Source organism: Bos indicus x Bos taurus, chromosome 8, assembly GCF_003369695.1.
Source record: "Bos indicus x Bos taurus breed Angus x Brahman F1 hybrid chromosome 8, Bos_hybrid_MaternalHap_v2.0, whole genome shotgun sequence".
NCBI classification, from domain to species: domain Eukaryota; kingdom Metazoa; phylum Chordata; class Mammalia; order Artiodactyla; family Bovidae; genus Bos; species Bos indicus x Bos taurus.
Genome location: NC_040083.1, coordinates 75061111 through 75076140, shown reverse-complemented (window position 1 = coordinate 75076140; position 15030 = coordinate 75061111). Strand labels below are relative to the sequence as shown.

General features: G+C 39.5%; 1 protein-coding gene across 4 annotated transcripts in view; it reads right to left on the bottom strand.

The window, feature by feature from the left end:
- The window catches only part of NFX1 (nuclear transcription factor, X-box binding 1), a 66433-nt gene that overhangs the window by 15230 nt on the left and 36173 nt on the right, over positions 1–15030 (bottom strand). Inside the window, exons 11-14 of one of the 4 annotated variants that reach the window (XM_027550006.1) lie at positions 12129–12201; positions 7691–7773; positions 6566–6674; positions 1674–1793 (exon numbers count right to left, since the gene is read on the bottom strand). In XM_027550006.1, the coding sequence (XP_027405807.1) occupies positions 1674–1793; positions 6566–6674; positions 7691–7773; positions 12129–12201 (385 nt within the window). The remainder of the gene's footprint in view (positions 1–1673; positions 1794–6565; positions 6675–7690; positions 7774–12128; positions 12202–15030) is intronic. The other 3 variants (XM_027550007.1, XM_027550008.1, XM_027550009.1) reach the window with 3 other exon arrangements.

The following is a 15030-nucleotide window of genomic DNA, read 5'->3' as shown; positions in this document are numbered from 1 at the left end:
ACTCAACTCCCATCTTCTTCCTCCCAGAAACAACAGAGCCCCCTCCAGGTCCTGGGTTATTGTTTTCTTCCTCTGAACCTCCCTCTATGTCTGATACCATGCTGGATATACAACAATTGCTCAAGAAAAGTTAATGCTGAATGAAAGCAGGCTAAAATAAATCACAAATGGCTAAGTTCTCACTATGGACATTCATCAGCAGGATCTGGACTTCATCTTAACATCTGCAGGTGAAAGAAGTGAGTGCGAGCGAGTGTGCTGAGTGTCTGCTTGAATATTAACTTCACAGTGGCATGGACATCACTCACAGGCTAAGCTGGGAGGGTCATCTTAAGGTCTCCAGGGAAGGAGGGACTTCTCACTTCATAAGGAATTTACTTAATTCTTCTTCACTCTTAAAAAAATTAAGAACTGGTTGTTTCGTCAGTCTCAATCATATGGCCAGATTTACTGTAAGTATCAAATCTGATGACTTAAGTTATGTCAGGTTTGCCTCTGGGACATGACAAAAAAGGAAATGATGGGCTAGATACAGTCTGAGGGGAAAGCCAGTGACTAGACTGGATGGCAAGTGGGTGATGTCAAGTAGCTACTGGTCTGGTGTCTACAGCAGTCTATCACAGGAAAACTGGAAACCAACGTCCAGCAATATGAGACTGACTGAATCACTTATGGCCTATCCATGTAACAGGACACCCCACTATCATCTAAAAAAATATTTATTGATAAGGAGACAGATTAAAATTATAGTAATTAGAGAAAAAAATCTATTACTTAAAATAAGTTCAATAAAATTCCACTTTTATTTTAGGGAAAAAAAGGAAATATATATTTTTACCCATGGAAAAAGGCCCTGAAAAATCACCAGGCAAGAACACTAGAGTGGATTGCTATGCCTTTTCTCCAGGGGATCTTCCCTGGAGAAGATCCCGACCCAGAGACTGAACCCAGGTCTCCCGCACTGCAGGTGGATTTACCGCACTGCAGATTCTTCACCACCTGAGCCACCAGGAAGTCCGAAAAATACACAGGAAGGCATAATTCTTAAAAGGTTACATAAGATTTAATTTCAATCTTTTGATTTTACTTTTCTTTCTTTTTATATATGTTGCATCTACAACAAAACTGAAGTTACTTTTAATTTTATAAAAAGATGCTTAACTTTGAAATATGCACCAAAAGTGGAGGCCACAAAAAGGAAGACAAGACCAGCTGGGGCTTCTCCCGACATTCTGGGTGTGTTTGACACCCACAGGGTAAAGCAATGAAAAGCACTGTCATTCCCAGCTGTGGCCCAGATCACAGACCCATCTTCACAGAAGCAGTCCTGAGCACAGGGAACAAGGAGCAGCCATGACAGTGTGACCTGAAAGCAGTGAAAACTATCACGTGCTGTGCTAAGTCGCTCAGTCATGTCTGACTCTTTGCGACCCCAGGGACTGTAGCCCGCCAGGCTCTTCTATGGGATTCTCCAGGCAAGAATACTGGAGTGGGTTGCCATGCTCTCCTCCAGGGAATCTTCCCCACCCAGGGATCGAACCCATGGCTCCTGCATTGCAGATAGACTCTTTACTGCTGAGCCACCAGGGAAGCCCTGAAGACCATCATGCAACATCCTAAATGATACAGTGTGAGCAGGCTGTGAGGTGTGCAGGCAAGCAGATGGGACCCACCTGGATGGTCACATTCATGGACTCTGGCACAGGTCTGGGTACACTCAGGGGGCCTGGTGCCACAGGGAACTGGAGGGTAGATCACTGATGCACCACAGTGGCAGGTTAATTCATCAAAACCTGGTGAAGCAGCAGGTAAAACAAACCTTCATGAGTTTGAGATTCGCACACAGATAACTACAAACACACTTTTTTTTTTGGGTGGGGGGACTTCTATTTTTAGAGGCTAATTTTTAGGGGCCACCTTTTCTGGAGAAAAAAAAAAAAGGTTTTTATTTTATTAAAGTTGTCTGGTAGTGAAGCATTCGATTTTTACTTGCAACAATCTTTTAAGTCCATGAGTAATCCCAGACAGTTTTACATGTATTTTATAAACAAATGACCTACAGAACAGAAGACTTCCACCAGAGATACAGATCCTTTTGGTTAGGAAAATGGATACAGATTATGAAAGCCACAGATAGTTAAGTTCAGCAAACTCACAGGGGACTGACAACAAGCAGCTGACTGTGTCATGAGCTCTCCCAACCCTCAGACCCATAGGGAAGTTAGTTCAACTCTGGTCCAAGTTGGAGGCTGGGTCTTTGGCCATGGTTCTCAATTAGGAACCAAGAGTCAGAAGCCCAGGCCCTCCAGGACTCCTCCATTCAATGCTTTTCTCCAGTCAGTACTTCCAACAAACAGAGGCTATATAATGTGATGGAAAGGGTCCTGTAAATACAGTGGGAAATTGAGGCTTTTAGACCTGAACCTACTTCTCACTTACACAAGGACTGTAGGTAGGTAACTTAACACCTCTGAGATTTCTTCCTTTTGGTCAAAAGGGGATACCAAACTTTGACCTACCTACTTGGAAAGCATATTGTGGGCAAGGGCTAAAATATGTGAAACAGCTAGGTAAAGAGTAAGAGGCTACATATCTTTATGGAACTCCATGTGTGGGATTTATAACAAAGCACTGACTCAACTCCTTTTTAAAATATGGTAGATCTAGTATTTTCCTGAGAAAGTATGTTGGGGAACCGTGATCCAGGCTGATCTTTTAATGGAGCAGTTCTCTAAGTGTGTTCTGTTGACCCCTACGACTCCCTGAGATCCTTTCAGGGAGTCCAGGAGGTCAGCTGTTTTCATAATACTTAGATACTATTTGCTTTTTTCACTGTGCTGACATTTGCACTGATGGTACAAAAGCAACTGTTGGAAATACTGCCAAAGGCATTCATGCAAATCAAGGCAGTAGCACCAAACTGTAACCACTTTATAGTAGACAAAAAATGCAAGGTTCACTTAAGTCCTTGAAGAAGTAAAAAAATCTTAACCCTTAAATACATGTCTTTCTAATATTCTGTGTAACAAAGGAGGATATCTGCTTAAAGCACTTTTGTTGCACACAAAAATGCAGTCATCCCTCAGTGTCCTGGGTGGGGAAGGGGGCTGGTTCCAGGACTCCCATGGATACCAAAACCTAAGAATGCTCAAGTCCCTTATATAATATGGCATAGTATTTGCATATGACCTATGCACATCCTCCTGTGTACTTTTTTTGGGTGGCTATAATTTTGGATTTATTTCAGAAAAGCTGTTGACATTATCTTGTAAAGTTAGATGCCTACATGCCCTGAAAAGCAAAAATTCTACCCTTATGAACAAATTTTAGAAAAATTATTACATAAGTGTACAAGAAGACACATGTAAAAGGTTCATAACAGCAACACCAACAGTAAAAAAATGCTGGAAACTATACAAATGTCCTTTGACAAAGGAACAGATCAATAAATGATATTATATTTACTGAATCAAATATTACAATGCAGTGAAGATGTATGAAACCCAGCTATTTACAAAAATATGGATGCATCTTAAAATATAATGTTGAATAGAAATGTCCTATAAGACTAGATAAACAGAATTATTTTTATGGATTTCAACATAAGCACAATTGGATCATATACTGCTTTTGACTTACACACACATGTCAGAATAATGACATATATGGTTTTCTACAGTAGTGTAGAAACTACTACTATCAAGCTATTTAAATGTTCAACCAGTTTTCTCCAGGAGAAAGCACAGGATAGCCAAGTGTAAACAGGCAGATGAAATTCATATTAACACTTACGTTTTTAGGTTGCATAATGGCTCCCCTGTATATTTTAAATCATCTCTAGGTTACTTATAATATCCAATACAATATAAATGCTATGTAAACAGCTGCCAGAAGAAAACACATTCAAGTTTTATTTTTGGAACATTCTAGAATTTTTTCCCCTTGAATGTTTTCAACCCATGGTTGGTTGAGTCTATGGATGTGGAGCCCACAGATAGACAGCTGTCTGACCACTGTTTGTTTTAAAGAATTGCACTTTTTTGAGTTCTGAGCTGAATTAACTTTTTTTCATAACACACCATTTTTCCTGAAAAAGTAACAAACAAACTATGATTATTTAGACTTGGTTATTTTGGCAGATACTTCATCAAAAATTAACAGTGAGCCTGTCATTTCAAGAAAACCAACTCTGTTGCCAATGATAACATTCAAGCTTTCAAGTGGAAACAGAATTTTGGAAAATATGCACTACCACTAAGAGCTTGACAACTTCCTAATACTTTTCCTAAGACTTTTCTGATGGGATTGGTAGTATATTAAGGGATGTGAATTTTTAATATAACACAAACAGACCCATCTTAGAATCACTGCCTACAACCCAAGACTAAGGGACAACTGAGCAATTACTTGTTTTGAAGTCTCAACAGCTTTTCTGCCCATAGATTCCACGAGTAAGCACTGTTGAAGTCTCCTCTTTCTACTGCCATCATGTCTCAGAGTCTCCCAAAGAGCCTGAACAGCTGTGGAAGCTCTTCATTGGAGGTTTGAGCACTAAAACAACCAATGACTGAGGAGCCATTCTGAGCAACAGGGAATGCTCACAGACTGTGTGGTAATGAGGGATCCAAATACCAAGTGCTCCAGAGGCTTTGGTTTGTCACATATGCCTGCGGAGGGGGTGGATGCAGCCATGAGTGCAAGGCCGCACAAGGTGGATGGATGAGCTGTGGAACCCAAGAGGGCCGTCTCGAGAGAAGATTCTCAAAGACCTGGTGCCCACTCAACTGTGAAAAAGATTTTTGTTGGTGGCATTAAAGAAGACATTGAAGAACATTACCTGAGAGATTATTTTGAACAGTATGGGAAAACTGAAGTGACTGAAATCATGACTGACCGAGGCAGTGGCAAAAAGAGAGGCTTTGCGTTCATAACCTTTGATAACCAGGACTCTGTAGACAAGACAGTCATTCAGAAATACTACACTGTGAATGGTCACATCTGTGAAGTATGGAAAGCCCTATCTAAGCAAGAGATGGCTAGTGTTTCATCCAGTCAAAGGTTGATGTGGTTCTGGAGCCTTTGGTGGTGGTTTTGGAGACAGTTTTGGTAGGAACAACTCTGGTCATGGAGGAAACTTTAGTGCTGGAGGTGGCTTTGGTGGCAGCCATGTTGGTGGTGGATATGGTGGCAGTGGGGATGGCTATAATAGATTTGATAATGATGGAAGCAATTCTGGAGGTGGCAGAGGCTACAGTGATTTTGGCAATTACAAGAATCAATCTTCAAAGTTTGGACCCATGAAAGAAGGAAACTTTGGAGGCAGAAGTTCTGGCCCCTGTGGTGGTGGCAGCCAATACCTAGCCAAACCATGAAACCAAGGTGGCTATGGTGGTTTCAACAGCAGCAGGAGCTATAACAGTGGCTGCTGCTGCTGCTAAGGCGCTTCAGTCGTGTCCGACTCTGTGCGACCCCATAGACGGCAGCCCATGAGGCTCCCCCATCCCTGGGATTCTCCAGGCAAGAACACTGGAGTGGGTTGCCATTTCCTTCTCCAATGCAGGAAAGTGAAAAGTGAAAGTGAAGTCGCTGAGTCTTGTCCGACTCTTAAGGACCCCATGGACTGCGGACCACCAGGCTCCTCCATCCATGGGATTTTCCAGGCAAGAGTACTGGAGTGGGGTGCCATTGCAGTGGCAGGAGGTTTTAATTACTGCCAGGAAACAAACCTTAGCAGGGGAGGAGAGCCAGAGCCAGAGAAGTGACAGGAAAGCTACAAGTTACAACAGATTTGTGAGCTCAGCCAAGCACAGTGGTGACAGGGCCTAGCTGCAACAAAGAAAACATATTTTAGATACTACTCATGTATATGGGCAAAAACCTCCAAGGACTGTATTTGTGACTAATTGTATAACAGGTTATTTTAGTTTCTGTTCTGTGGAAACTGTAAAGCATCCCAACAAAGGATATTTTTTTCCCCAACAAAGGATTTTAATGCAGATTTTTTTTTTTTGCACCCATGCTGTTGATTGCTAAATTTAACAGTCTGATTGTGATGCTGAATAAATGTCTTTTTAAAAAATATGGTGTGTGTAAAGTTAGTCTATTCTGAAGCCATTTTGGTAAACTACCCAAACAGCGTGAAGTTAGAATTCCTTTAGGGTGATGCCAGGTTCCATTAGAAATTTATTTATAACTGGCTTGGGTGGAGAAGCCACTATCTTCAGAAACCTTGGTATAGGTGAACTGACAGTTACTGTTTTGTGACCTGGAGTTAGTAATGGAGTTTTTTTGTTATTAATATGATTGTTGGCACATCCAATGTAGTATGTCTAAACTGAATTATGGCACCAGATAGTTCTAGATGGGAATGAACTTGTGTATCATCCATTATCATGTGTAATCAATAAAAGATTTAATACTCTTTTTTAAAAAAAGCCAAGGTCTCAGTATACCTGAAATACTAAGGCTTATTAATTCAGAATCTAAGAAAGTCGACTGCCCAGGATCTATTATGCCTGACTTTCTAGAAAACTCTTATGATAAAGTATACAGTGAAGACACTCACTAGCTTGCCAGCACGTCTGGCAGTTTCCACGATGACAAGGTTCTTCACATCTATGAAGGCCACAGCGGAGTTTCCTCCCACAAATCAAAGGACACTTGTGCTCCTTATCCTAGGAAAAGAGGTTTATACATACATATTTTTTTGCAAGCTGGAATCTTAGTTCCTAGACCAGGGATAGAACCTGTGCCCCCTGCAGTGGAGTCCTAACCACTAGACTGCCAGGGAATTCCTAAGAGATTTATTTATACTTGCTTACAAAATTATCTCCATTTTATATTTTCCATAAACAAGATTAACAAAGAAGCTCTCCACAATTAAAGATTGCATGAGGTCTGCAATTAGCTTCAAAATAATCAGGGGAGGGGCAGTAGGTGGGGATGTGGATGAAACAAGATTAGTCATAAGCTGATCACTACTGAAGACAGATGTTGGGCATATATGACACATACTTCTCTCAGCTTTTATATATGTCTGGAGTATTCAATAAGAAGTCTTTAAACTTTCAAACACTGGCTTATAAATAGGTCTTTATCACGCTTCACACTGTCAATATAAACGCCAAAAATAACAATTGTGTATTACATATATATACATATGCGTATATATATATGTACTTTACTATTAGTAAACTGTGTTACCTTGTTCATACACCCACAATAACACAGCACCCACTGCCAGGTAATGCTTCCTCTATTTAGTTTCACAGACGTGAATATTTCAGATAACTGAAACTTGTTCCTTTAAAAACTGCCACTCTCACTGTGCCCACTGATCTGACCCAAGGAACATACAAAACTTGAATCCTGAGTTACTAAGACCAGGTGAGTCTGTGTGCGGCGACAGTACTCAGTCTCTTGCAGATGACTACACACTCATCCAGCGGTCTTGGGCTCTGGGGCCTGAGGCCCTCTTTCTTCTTCCTTCATGGTGCCATAGGCCGACTTCCTGACCGGGCTGAGGACTAAAAAGGCCCAGCCTGTGCCTCTGGCAGCATTCTGACTGTTGCTCAGGGGCCTCTCCCAGTGATTTCCAAATCTGGGCTGCATTCTTAGATGGCTAAGGCTTCCAGAAGCCCAGTCCCTAGATGAATGCAATCTGACTGTACCTAATGATCGATCCACTTACCACACAGCATATCTCATTACATTTATGCCGTCCACATAACCGCTTCTTGTTACACCTCTTGTCGCACATAAATGTAGCATCTGCTATGAACAATTAAGAAGAAAAAAAGTCAAAGGATATGAACATTCATTCAACAAGTATCTGTGTGACTACAAGCTGAAGAAATACAAATGTAACAAGGTAAACAAATTAGTTATGGTGAAAGTGCATATTTAAATAAGATCATTTTTCACTTGTCAGTCAAAAAAACAGAAAACAGGAAGACTATTCAAGTGTCCATTGATAGATGAATGGATAAAGAAGATGTGGAATATATGCAGTGGAATATTACTCAGTCATTAAAAAAATCTTGCCATTTTTGACAACATGGATGATTCTAGAACACAGTTATACTAGGTGAAATAAGACAAATACTGTATGATTTCACTTATATGTGGAAACTAATGAACAAACATAACAAAACAGAAATAATATAGATACAGAGAGAAAACAGATGGTTGCAAGAGAAGGGTAGAGGGAAGAAAGAAAATAGGCGAGTGAGATTAAGAGAAACTTCCAGTTACAAAACCAATGATTCATGGGTATTAAATGTATAGTGTAGGGAATATGGTCAATAACTAAGTGATATCTTTGTATGGGGGCACACTGAAACTAATCTTATTGTGGCAATCCTTTTGAAATGTATAGAAAAAACACTACATTGTGTGTAATGGGCACTAATACAGTGTTGTAGGTAAATTATATTTCAAAAACAAACTCATAAAAGAGATCCTATTTGTGGTTATCAGAGGCAGGAGGTGAGGGAGGTGGAACTGGATGAAGGGAGTCAAAAGGTACAAACTGCCAGTTACAAGATACATTAAGTATTAGGGATGTGATGTACAACATGATAAACAGAATTAACACCACTGTATATTATATACGAAAGTTGTTAAAGGGTAAACCCTAAGAGTTCTCATCATAGACAAAAAATGTTTTCTATTTCTTTCATTTTGCAACTATATGAGATGATGAATATTCATTAAACTTATTATAATCATTTCATGAGGTATGTAAGTCAAATTATTATGCTGTATACTTAAAATTTATACAGTGCTATACATCAATTGTATCTTAATAAAACTGGAAGAAAAAAAGGAATTAGGAAGACTGGGTGAAGATGTAGAGAAAAGGTACACTCAGTGGATGGGAGAATAAACTTTTGGACTACATATGTATCTATTAAAAATTTAAGTGGTGGGACTTCCCTGGTGGTCCAGTGGTTAAGACTCTGGCTTCCACTGCAGGGGGCACAGGTTCAATTCCTGGTCAGATCCCACAGGCCGCTGGGTTCAGCCAAAAAAAATTTAAAGTGGTAATTCCATTTTAAGGAGTCCTCCCTACAGACACACTTCTGAAAGCAGCTAGGACACCAAAAGCACAAGCAACAAAAGAAAAATAAATTAAACTTGACCAAAATTAAAAGCTATTGTGCATCAGAAGACACCATCAAGGAAAGACAACAACAATAATGGGAAAAAATATTTGCAAATCAGTTATCTCATAAGGGTCTAGGGTCCAAAATGTATCAAGAACTCTTTCAACTCAATAACAAAAAGACAACTCAATAAAAAAGGGAATAAAGGAACAGACTTTTCCAAAGAAGACATATCAATGGCCAAATACATGAAATGATGTCCAACATCATTAGTTATTAGGGAATGTAAATCAGAACCACAATGGTTTATCATTTCATACCCACTTAGGATGACAGTAACAGTAATAACAATAATAGTAAAAAAAAACCCAGAAAATACCAAGTGTTGGAGAGGATGTGGAGAAACAAACCCTCAAACATTACTGGTGGGAATGTGAAATAGTGTGATGGCAGTTCTTTTAAAAATTCTACCTCTAATCAACACATAACCCAGCAATTCCACTCCTAGGTACATACCCAAAAGAATTTACAACAGGTACTCAAGTAAAGGAGGTAGCAGAGAAAGAGATGGTTAGATAGCATCACCGACTCAATGAACATGAATTTGAGCAAACTCTGGGAGAGAGTGGAGGACAGAGCAGCCTGGCGTGCTGTAGTCCGTGAGGTCGCAAAGACTTAGTGACTGAACAACAATAACAACTCAAATAAAAGTTTATGTACCAATGTTCATAGTGGTACTAGTCGCAATAGTCAAAAGAAGGAAAACAGTTAAAAAATAAAATAAAAAAAAGAAGGAAACAAAATTAAACATCCATTAACAGATGAATGGATAAACAAACTATGGTATATACATACAACAGAATATTATTCAGTCATAAAGAGGAATGAAGCATTGATATGTGCTACAAGGCAGATGAACCTAAAAAACACGCTAAGTGAAAGAAGCTAGAGACAATATGTAAAGGTTACATATTGTATCAAAAATTCAGAATTAAATCCAGAGATAGGAAGCAGATTAGCAGTTGCCTGGGGCTGGAGTTGGGGTAAGGGGGAGTGAAATAAACAAAGGGTTTCCTTTCAGGATGCTGAACATACTTTAGAATTGATAGAGATGACGGTTTTACAACACTGTGAAGGCACTAAATGCCACTGAATTGTATAATACACTTTAAAATGTTTCATTGTATGCTTTGTGAAGGTGTTGAAGGCGCTCAAGTGTTTAAATGGCTTATCCTCATAGAGAATGCCCTCAAGAGGGAGAGCTGTACATACTGACATGGAAGAATATCTTTGAAACATTGTGCAGGGGGAAAAGAGCAAGTTCCAGACAGTATGTTTACTAAGAACTTAAGTTTAGGGAAAAAATAAAACCATACCAACACATGTATACATTGGTATGAATACAGAAAAGATCTGAACTCATCCTTGACAAATTAATGAGGTAGTTTTATCAGGGGAGTAGAACTAGGAGGGGAAAATGGGGGTGAGGGTGTATTTTTACTTCATATATTTAACATCTTATTAAATTTTTTAAATTACTAAAAAGTGTACTAATATAGTAAGTTTTCAAATTATGCCTTTTAATCACCAAAATTTTGACTGTGGTTTTGAGGAAGTTACTTTTAGTTACTTCAAGTATTCAGATATTTGAAGCAGATATTCAGCCCTTGTCCACCTTCCCCAGGCTAACAGATACTTCATTTTGTTCAGAAACTAGGCACCCATGTGTTCCCCCATTATACTGAATAGTCTAGCCTATCATGGTAATTCCATTCCCTTTGTGACCTAAGGGTTTAGGCAGAAACATATGATAAAGTGCACTGAGGGTCTTTCAGGGCTGTCTTCTTTGCTCTCAAGAAGGAAAAGAAGGTTAAGAATCTCTCTTCTTTCCTTTAGATGCATTGGGAGAGGACATAATGTATGAAATTGCTGTAGCTCACTTATACCTATGAGGGCAAAACCGAGAAAATCATAGGAAGCTGAACTGGAGACCTAGAATCATTGCGTTTGGATTTAACCAACCTTGGACTTGTTCTGCCTGTACACTTCCTATTACGGGGAACAGTAAAACCTCCTTAGAGCTAAAGTCATTTTTCCTTGGGTTTTATGATACCTATAGCCAGGAGCACCCTAACCAGTACAGCTTTCTTCTTGACCAGAAAAATAGCTTTTATTCTGTGTAAGTTTATCTTCTATCACTTTTCCAGAACAGTTCTAAGGTGGTTTAAACAAAAATTACATGATGGTTAGTAAAACAAGGGTAGAACCATAATAAAGTGGAATATCAGGATCAAAGACAAAGGGAGAAACAATATTCTAGGTCTGAAGGCTGAGAAGGCTGTTGGCTGAGTCACCCTGTTCTAAGTATCCAACAGGCCTATCAAACCACAAGGAGATCAAGCATCGGAGTCAGTTTTTACAAAGCTTGCTTCATTAGATGCTATTTACCTTCTCTTCCTATACCAACAATTTATTATGAAAACTTTCAAACATATAAGAAAGTTGAAACAAATTTATAGTGAACACCTATACATATGCCTATTACCTAGATTCTACCAGTAGTTACACGTAGTTTTCCACATTCATTCTTCAACTATTAGTTTATCTTAATTTTGGATGTTTTTCAAAGCAAGCTACATACATGAATATATTTCCCTTATATTTTATAGCATTTCTTTAACTAGAATTCATGTTTGTTTGTTGTTGGTTTTTTTTGAGATAAAAGTTACATGGCTTCCCTGGTGGCTCAGTGGTAAGGATATGTGCCTGCCAAGCAGGAGACGCAGGTTCAATCCCTGGGTTGGGAAGATCTCTTAGAGAAAGAAATGGCAACTCAACCCAGTATTCTTGCTTGGGAAATCCCATGGACAGATAAGCCTGGCGGGCTATAGTCCATGGAGTTGCAAAGAGTCCCACAAGATTTAGTGACTAAACAACAACAAGTTACACACATGTACAAAGTACCTTCACTGAATTCTAACAAACACATAACCCATCTCCCTGTCAAGATGCAAAAATTACCTTCACCCCAAGAAGTTCCATCACACCCCTTCCCAGTCATACCTTCACTTTTGAGACTGGTACAGGGAAGCTCCTACAAAAAAAAAGAAAAGGGAATAGTAACTATTTTAGGAATAAATGAAACAACACAACTGCAGTACAATGCTGAATGTAACATGCATATCCCCAAATACCCAGGACCCCTCTGGCAGTCACTATCTGGAGCTGGGTCAGCCCAGTCCCTGTATTCTTTACTCACAATAGGTCCCCAGGTCTAACAACTTTTCATGCAAATATAATTATAACATTCTTTGTGGTCTGACCTCCAAACTCACAGTAGATTACATATTATAAAATCTGAATGCAAACAAAAACTACTAAGGGTATGCAAAGCAAAGAGAAATAACTGTCTGGCAAGGGTATAGACAGAAAAAGAAGATATAAGAATTGAAAATATGTAACAATTAGTACCATATGATGCAGGGGCAACCAGCTCTACACACTCAGGAGTACCACAGCAATGCTGCTGAACTCTAACAAAGTGGAATGCAGAACTCCTTGGCCATTCAAAATTTTATTACCCTGGTTTGAATTATGTGTGAACAGCCTCAAAAGTCTATCACATGTAATTTTACTGATGCATGTTCCTGAATAACATGCATGGTGAGGCTGCTGTGTGAAGAGCGAGTCAGTCACTTGGGAGACAGGGTGTCTGGCCGGCTGCCCAGCATCTCTGTCCAAATTTGGCTTCAATGTCATGGACAGGCTGCTATATACTCAGAAATAAGTTACATGATAAAAACATTTCTTCTTTGTGAAAATGACCCCGAAAAAAAGGAGCAGCTGCTAGAGTTGATAACAGACATGAAGCTGTCTAAGAAACTGAAGCTTCTTGGCTAGAAAAACGTTTTCAATAAATTAGTGAGTTGGCTGGGTTCTAAGATAGGAAGAAACTCCTCATACGCTCTCTAGAGATATAAAGCAAAGATGACTCAGGAAACTGCTTGAGCGAGTGCTTTAGTTAACATGAACACTGAAAAACGTAAGAAATGACATGGTAGGAGTCTGGGGTTTTTGAGCACAGGCCATCCTTCTTGCTTGACCCTACAATAAACCTCCCTCTGCTCCAAAGTGCTTAGTTTCATTGTTTGGTCTCACTGTGCCTCAGGGACGTGACTTTGTGTTTGGTAACAATTTTGGTGAAGCTGGCCTAGGAGTCTGTGCTGGTGTGCGATGACCCTGGCCAGAGGTAGCCCCCACCCTGAGACTCCAGCAGCTGCCAGAGCTGAGTCATTCCAAGGAATGGGAAGGGATTCTCCCTGACAGGTGCCAGCCGCCCCAAGACATGAGGCTCTTTAGAGCTGAGAGAAAAAAAAGAAATGATATGCTGGAGTGGTATCTACACCTGTAGGGAAAAGCAGAGCTCCCACAATTCCCTACAATATGTATGAATTTCAATAAAAACTTAAATACAGCATTCTTTGTTAAGAGGTAATAAGATACAGCATACATTTCTTAAAGACTCCTACCAAAGGGGTTAAAAGAGAACCACCTTTGAAGCTTTAAGAAATTAAGTTTTTATTTACCTAGAAAACTCACTTCCATGGAAAAGCCCATTCCATTACAAAAGACATTTCATAGTTTTCTATATATAGGTCTTTAGTTTCTTTAGGTAGATATATTCCTAAGTATTTTATTCTTTCCGTTGCAATGGTGAATGGAATTGTTTCCTTAATTTCTCTTTCTGTTTTCTCATTATTAGTGTATAGGAATGCAAGGGATTTCTGTGTGTTGATTTTATATCCTGCAACTTTAACCACTATGAAGTACCATTTCACACCAGTCAGAATGGCTGCGATCCAAAAGTCTACAAATAATAAATGCTGGAGAGGGTGTGGAGAAAAGGGAACCCTCTTACACTGTTGGTGGGAATGCAAACTAGTACAGCCACTATGGAGAACAGTGTGGAGATTCCTTAAAAAACTGGAAATAGAACTGCCTTATGATCCAGCAATCCCACTGCTGGGCATACACACTGAGGAAACCAGAAGGGAAAGAGACACGTGTACCCCAATGTTCATCGCAGCACTGTTTATAATAGCCAGGACATGGAAGCAACCTAGATGTCCATCAGCAGATGAATGGATAAGAAAGCTGTGGTACATATACACAATGGAGTATTACTCAGCCATTAAAAAGAATACATTTGAATCAGTTCTAATGAGGTGGATGAAACTGGAGCTTATTATACAGAGTGAAGTAAGCCAGAAGGAAAAACATAAATACAGTATACTAACGCATATATATGGAATTTAGAAAGATGGTAACAATAACCCAGTGTACGAGACAGCAAAAGAGACACTGATGTATAGAACAGTCTTATGGACTCTGTGGGAGAGGGAGAGGGTGGGAAGATTTGGGAGAATGACATTGAAACATGTAAAATATCATGTAAGAAACGAGTTGCCAGTCCAGGTTCGATACACGATACTGGACGATACACGATACTGGATGCTTGGGGCTGGTGCACTGGGACGACCCAGAGGGATGGTATGGGGAGGGAGGAGGGAGGAGGGTTCAGGATGGGGAACACATGTATACCTGTGGCAGATTCATTTTGATATTTGGCAAAACTAATACAATTATGTAAAGTTTAAAAAAAAAAAAAAAAGACATTTCAGGAAAAATCTGGCTGAACAATGAGGTGATTATTCAAGAGATCTTTCACTTTGTTAAATAAACTGTTTAACAGATGAGCTCCTCCAGCAATTTTAGAATAAGACTTTTATTTGCAAAAATTTAATTTACACAAAACTTTCAAAAGTACACTCACTGCCATGGGGTCCACTATTCGAGGGAGTGAGGTCACAGAGTGAATGAGAAGCTAAAAAGCACAGAGAGAAAGAGATTGCTGGGAGAAAAG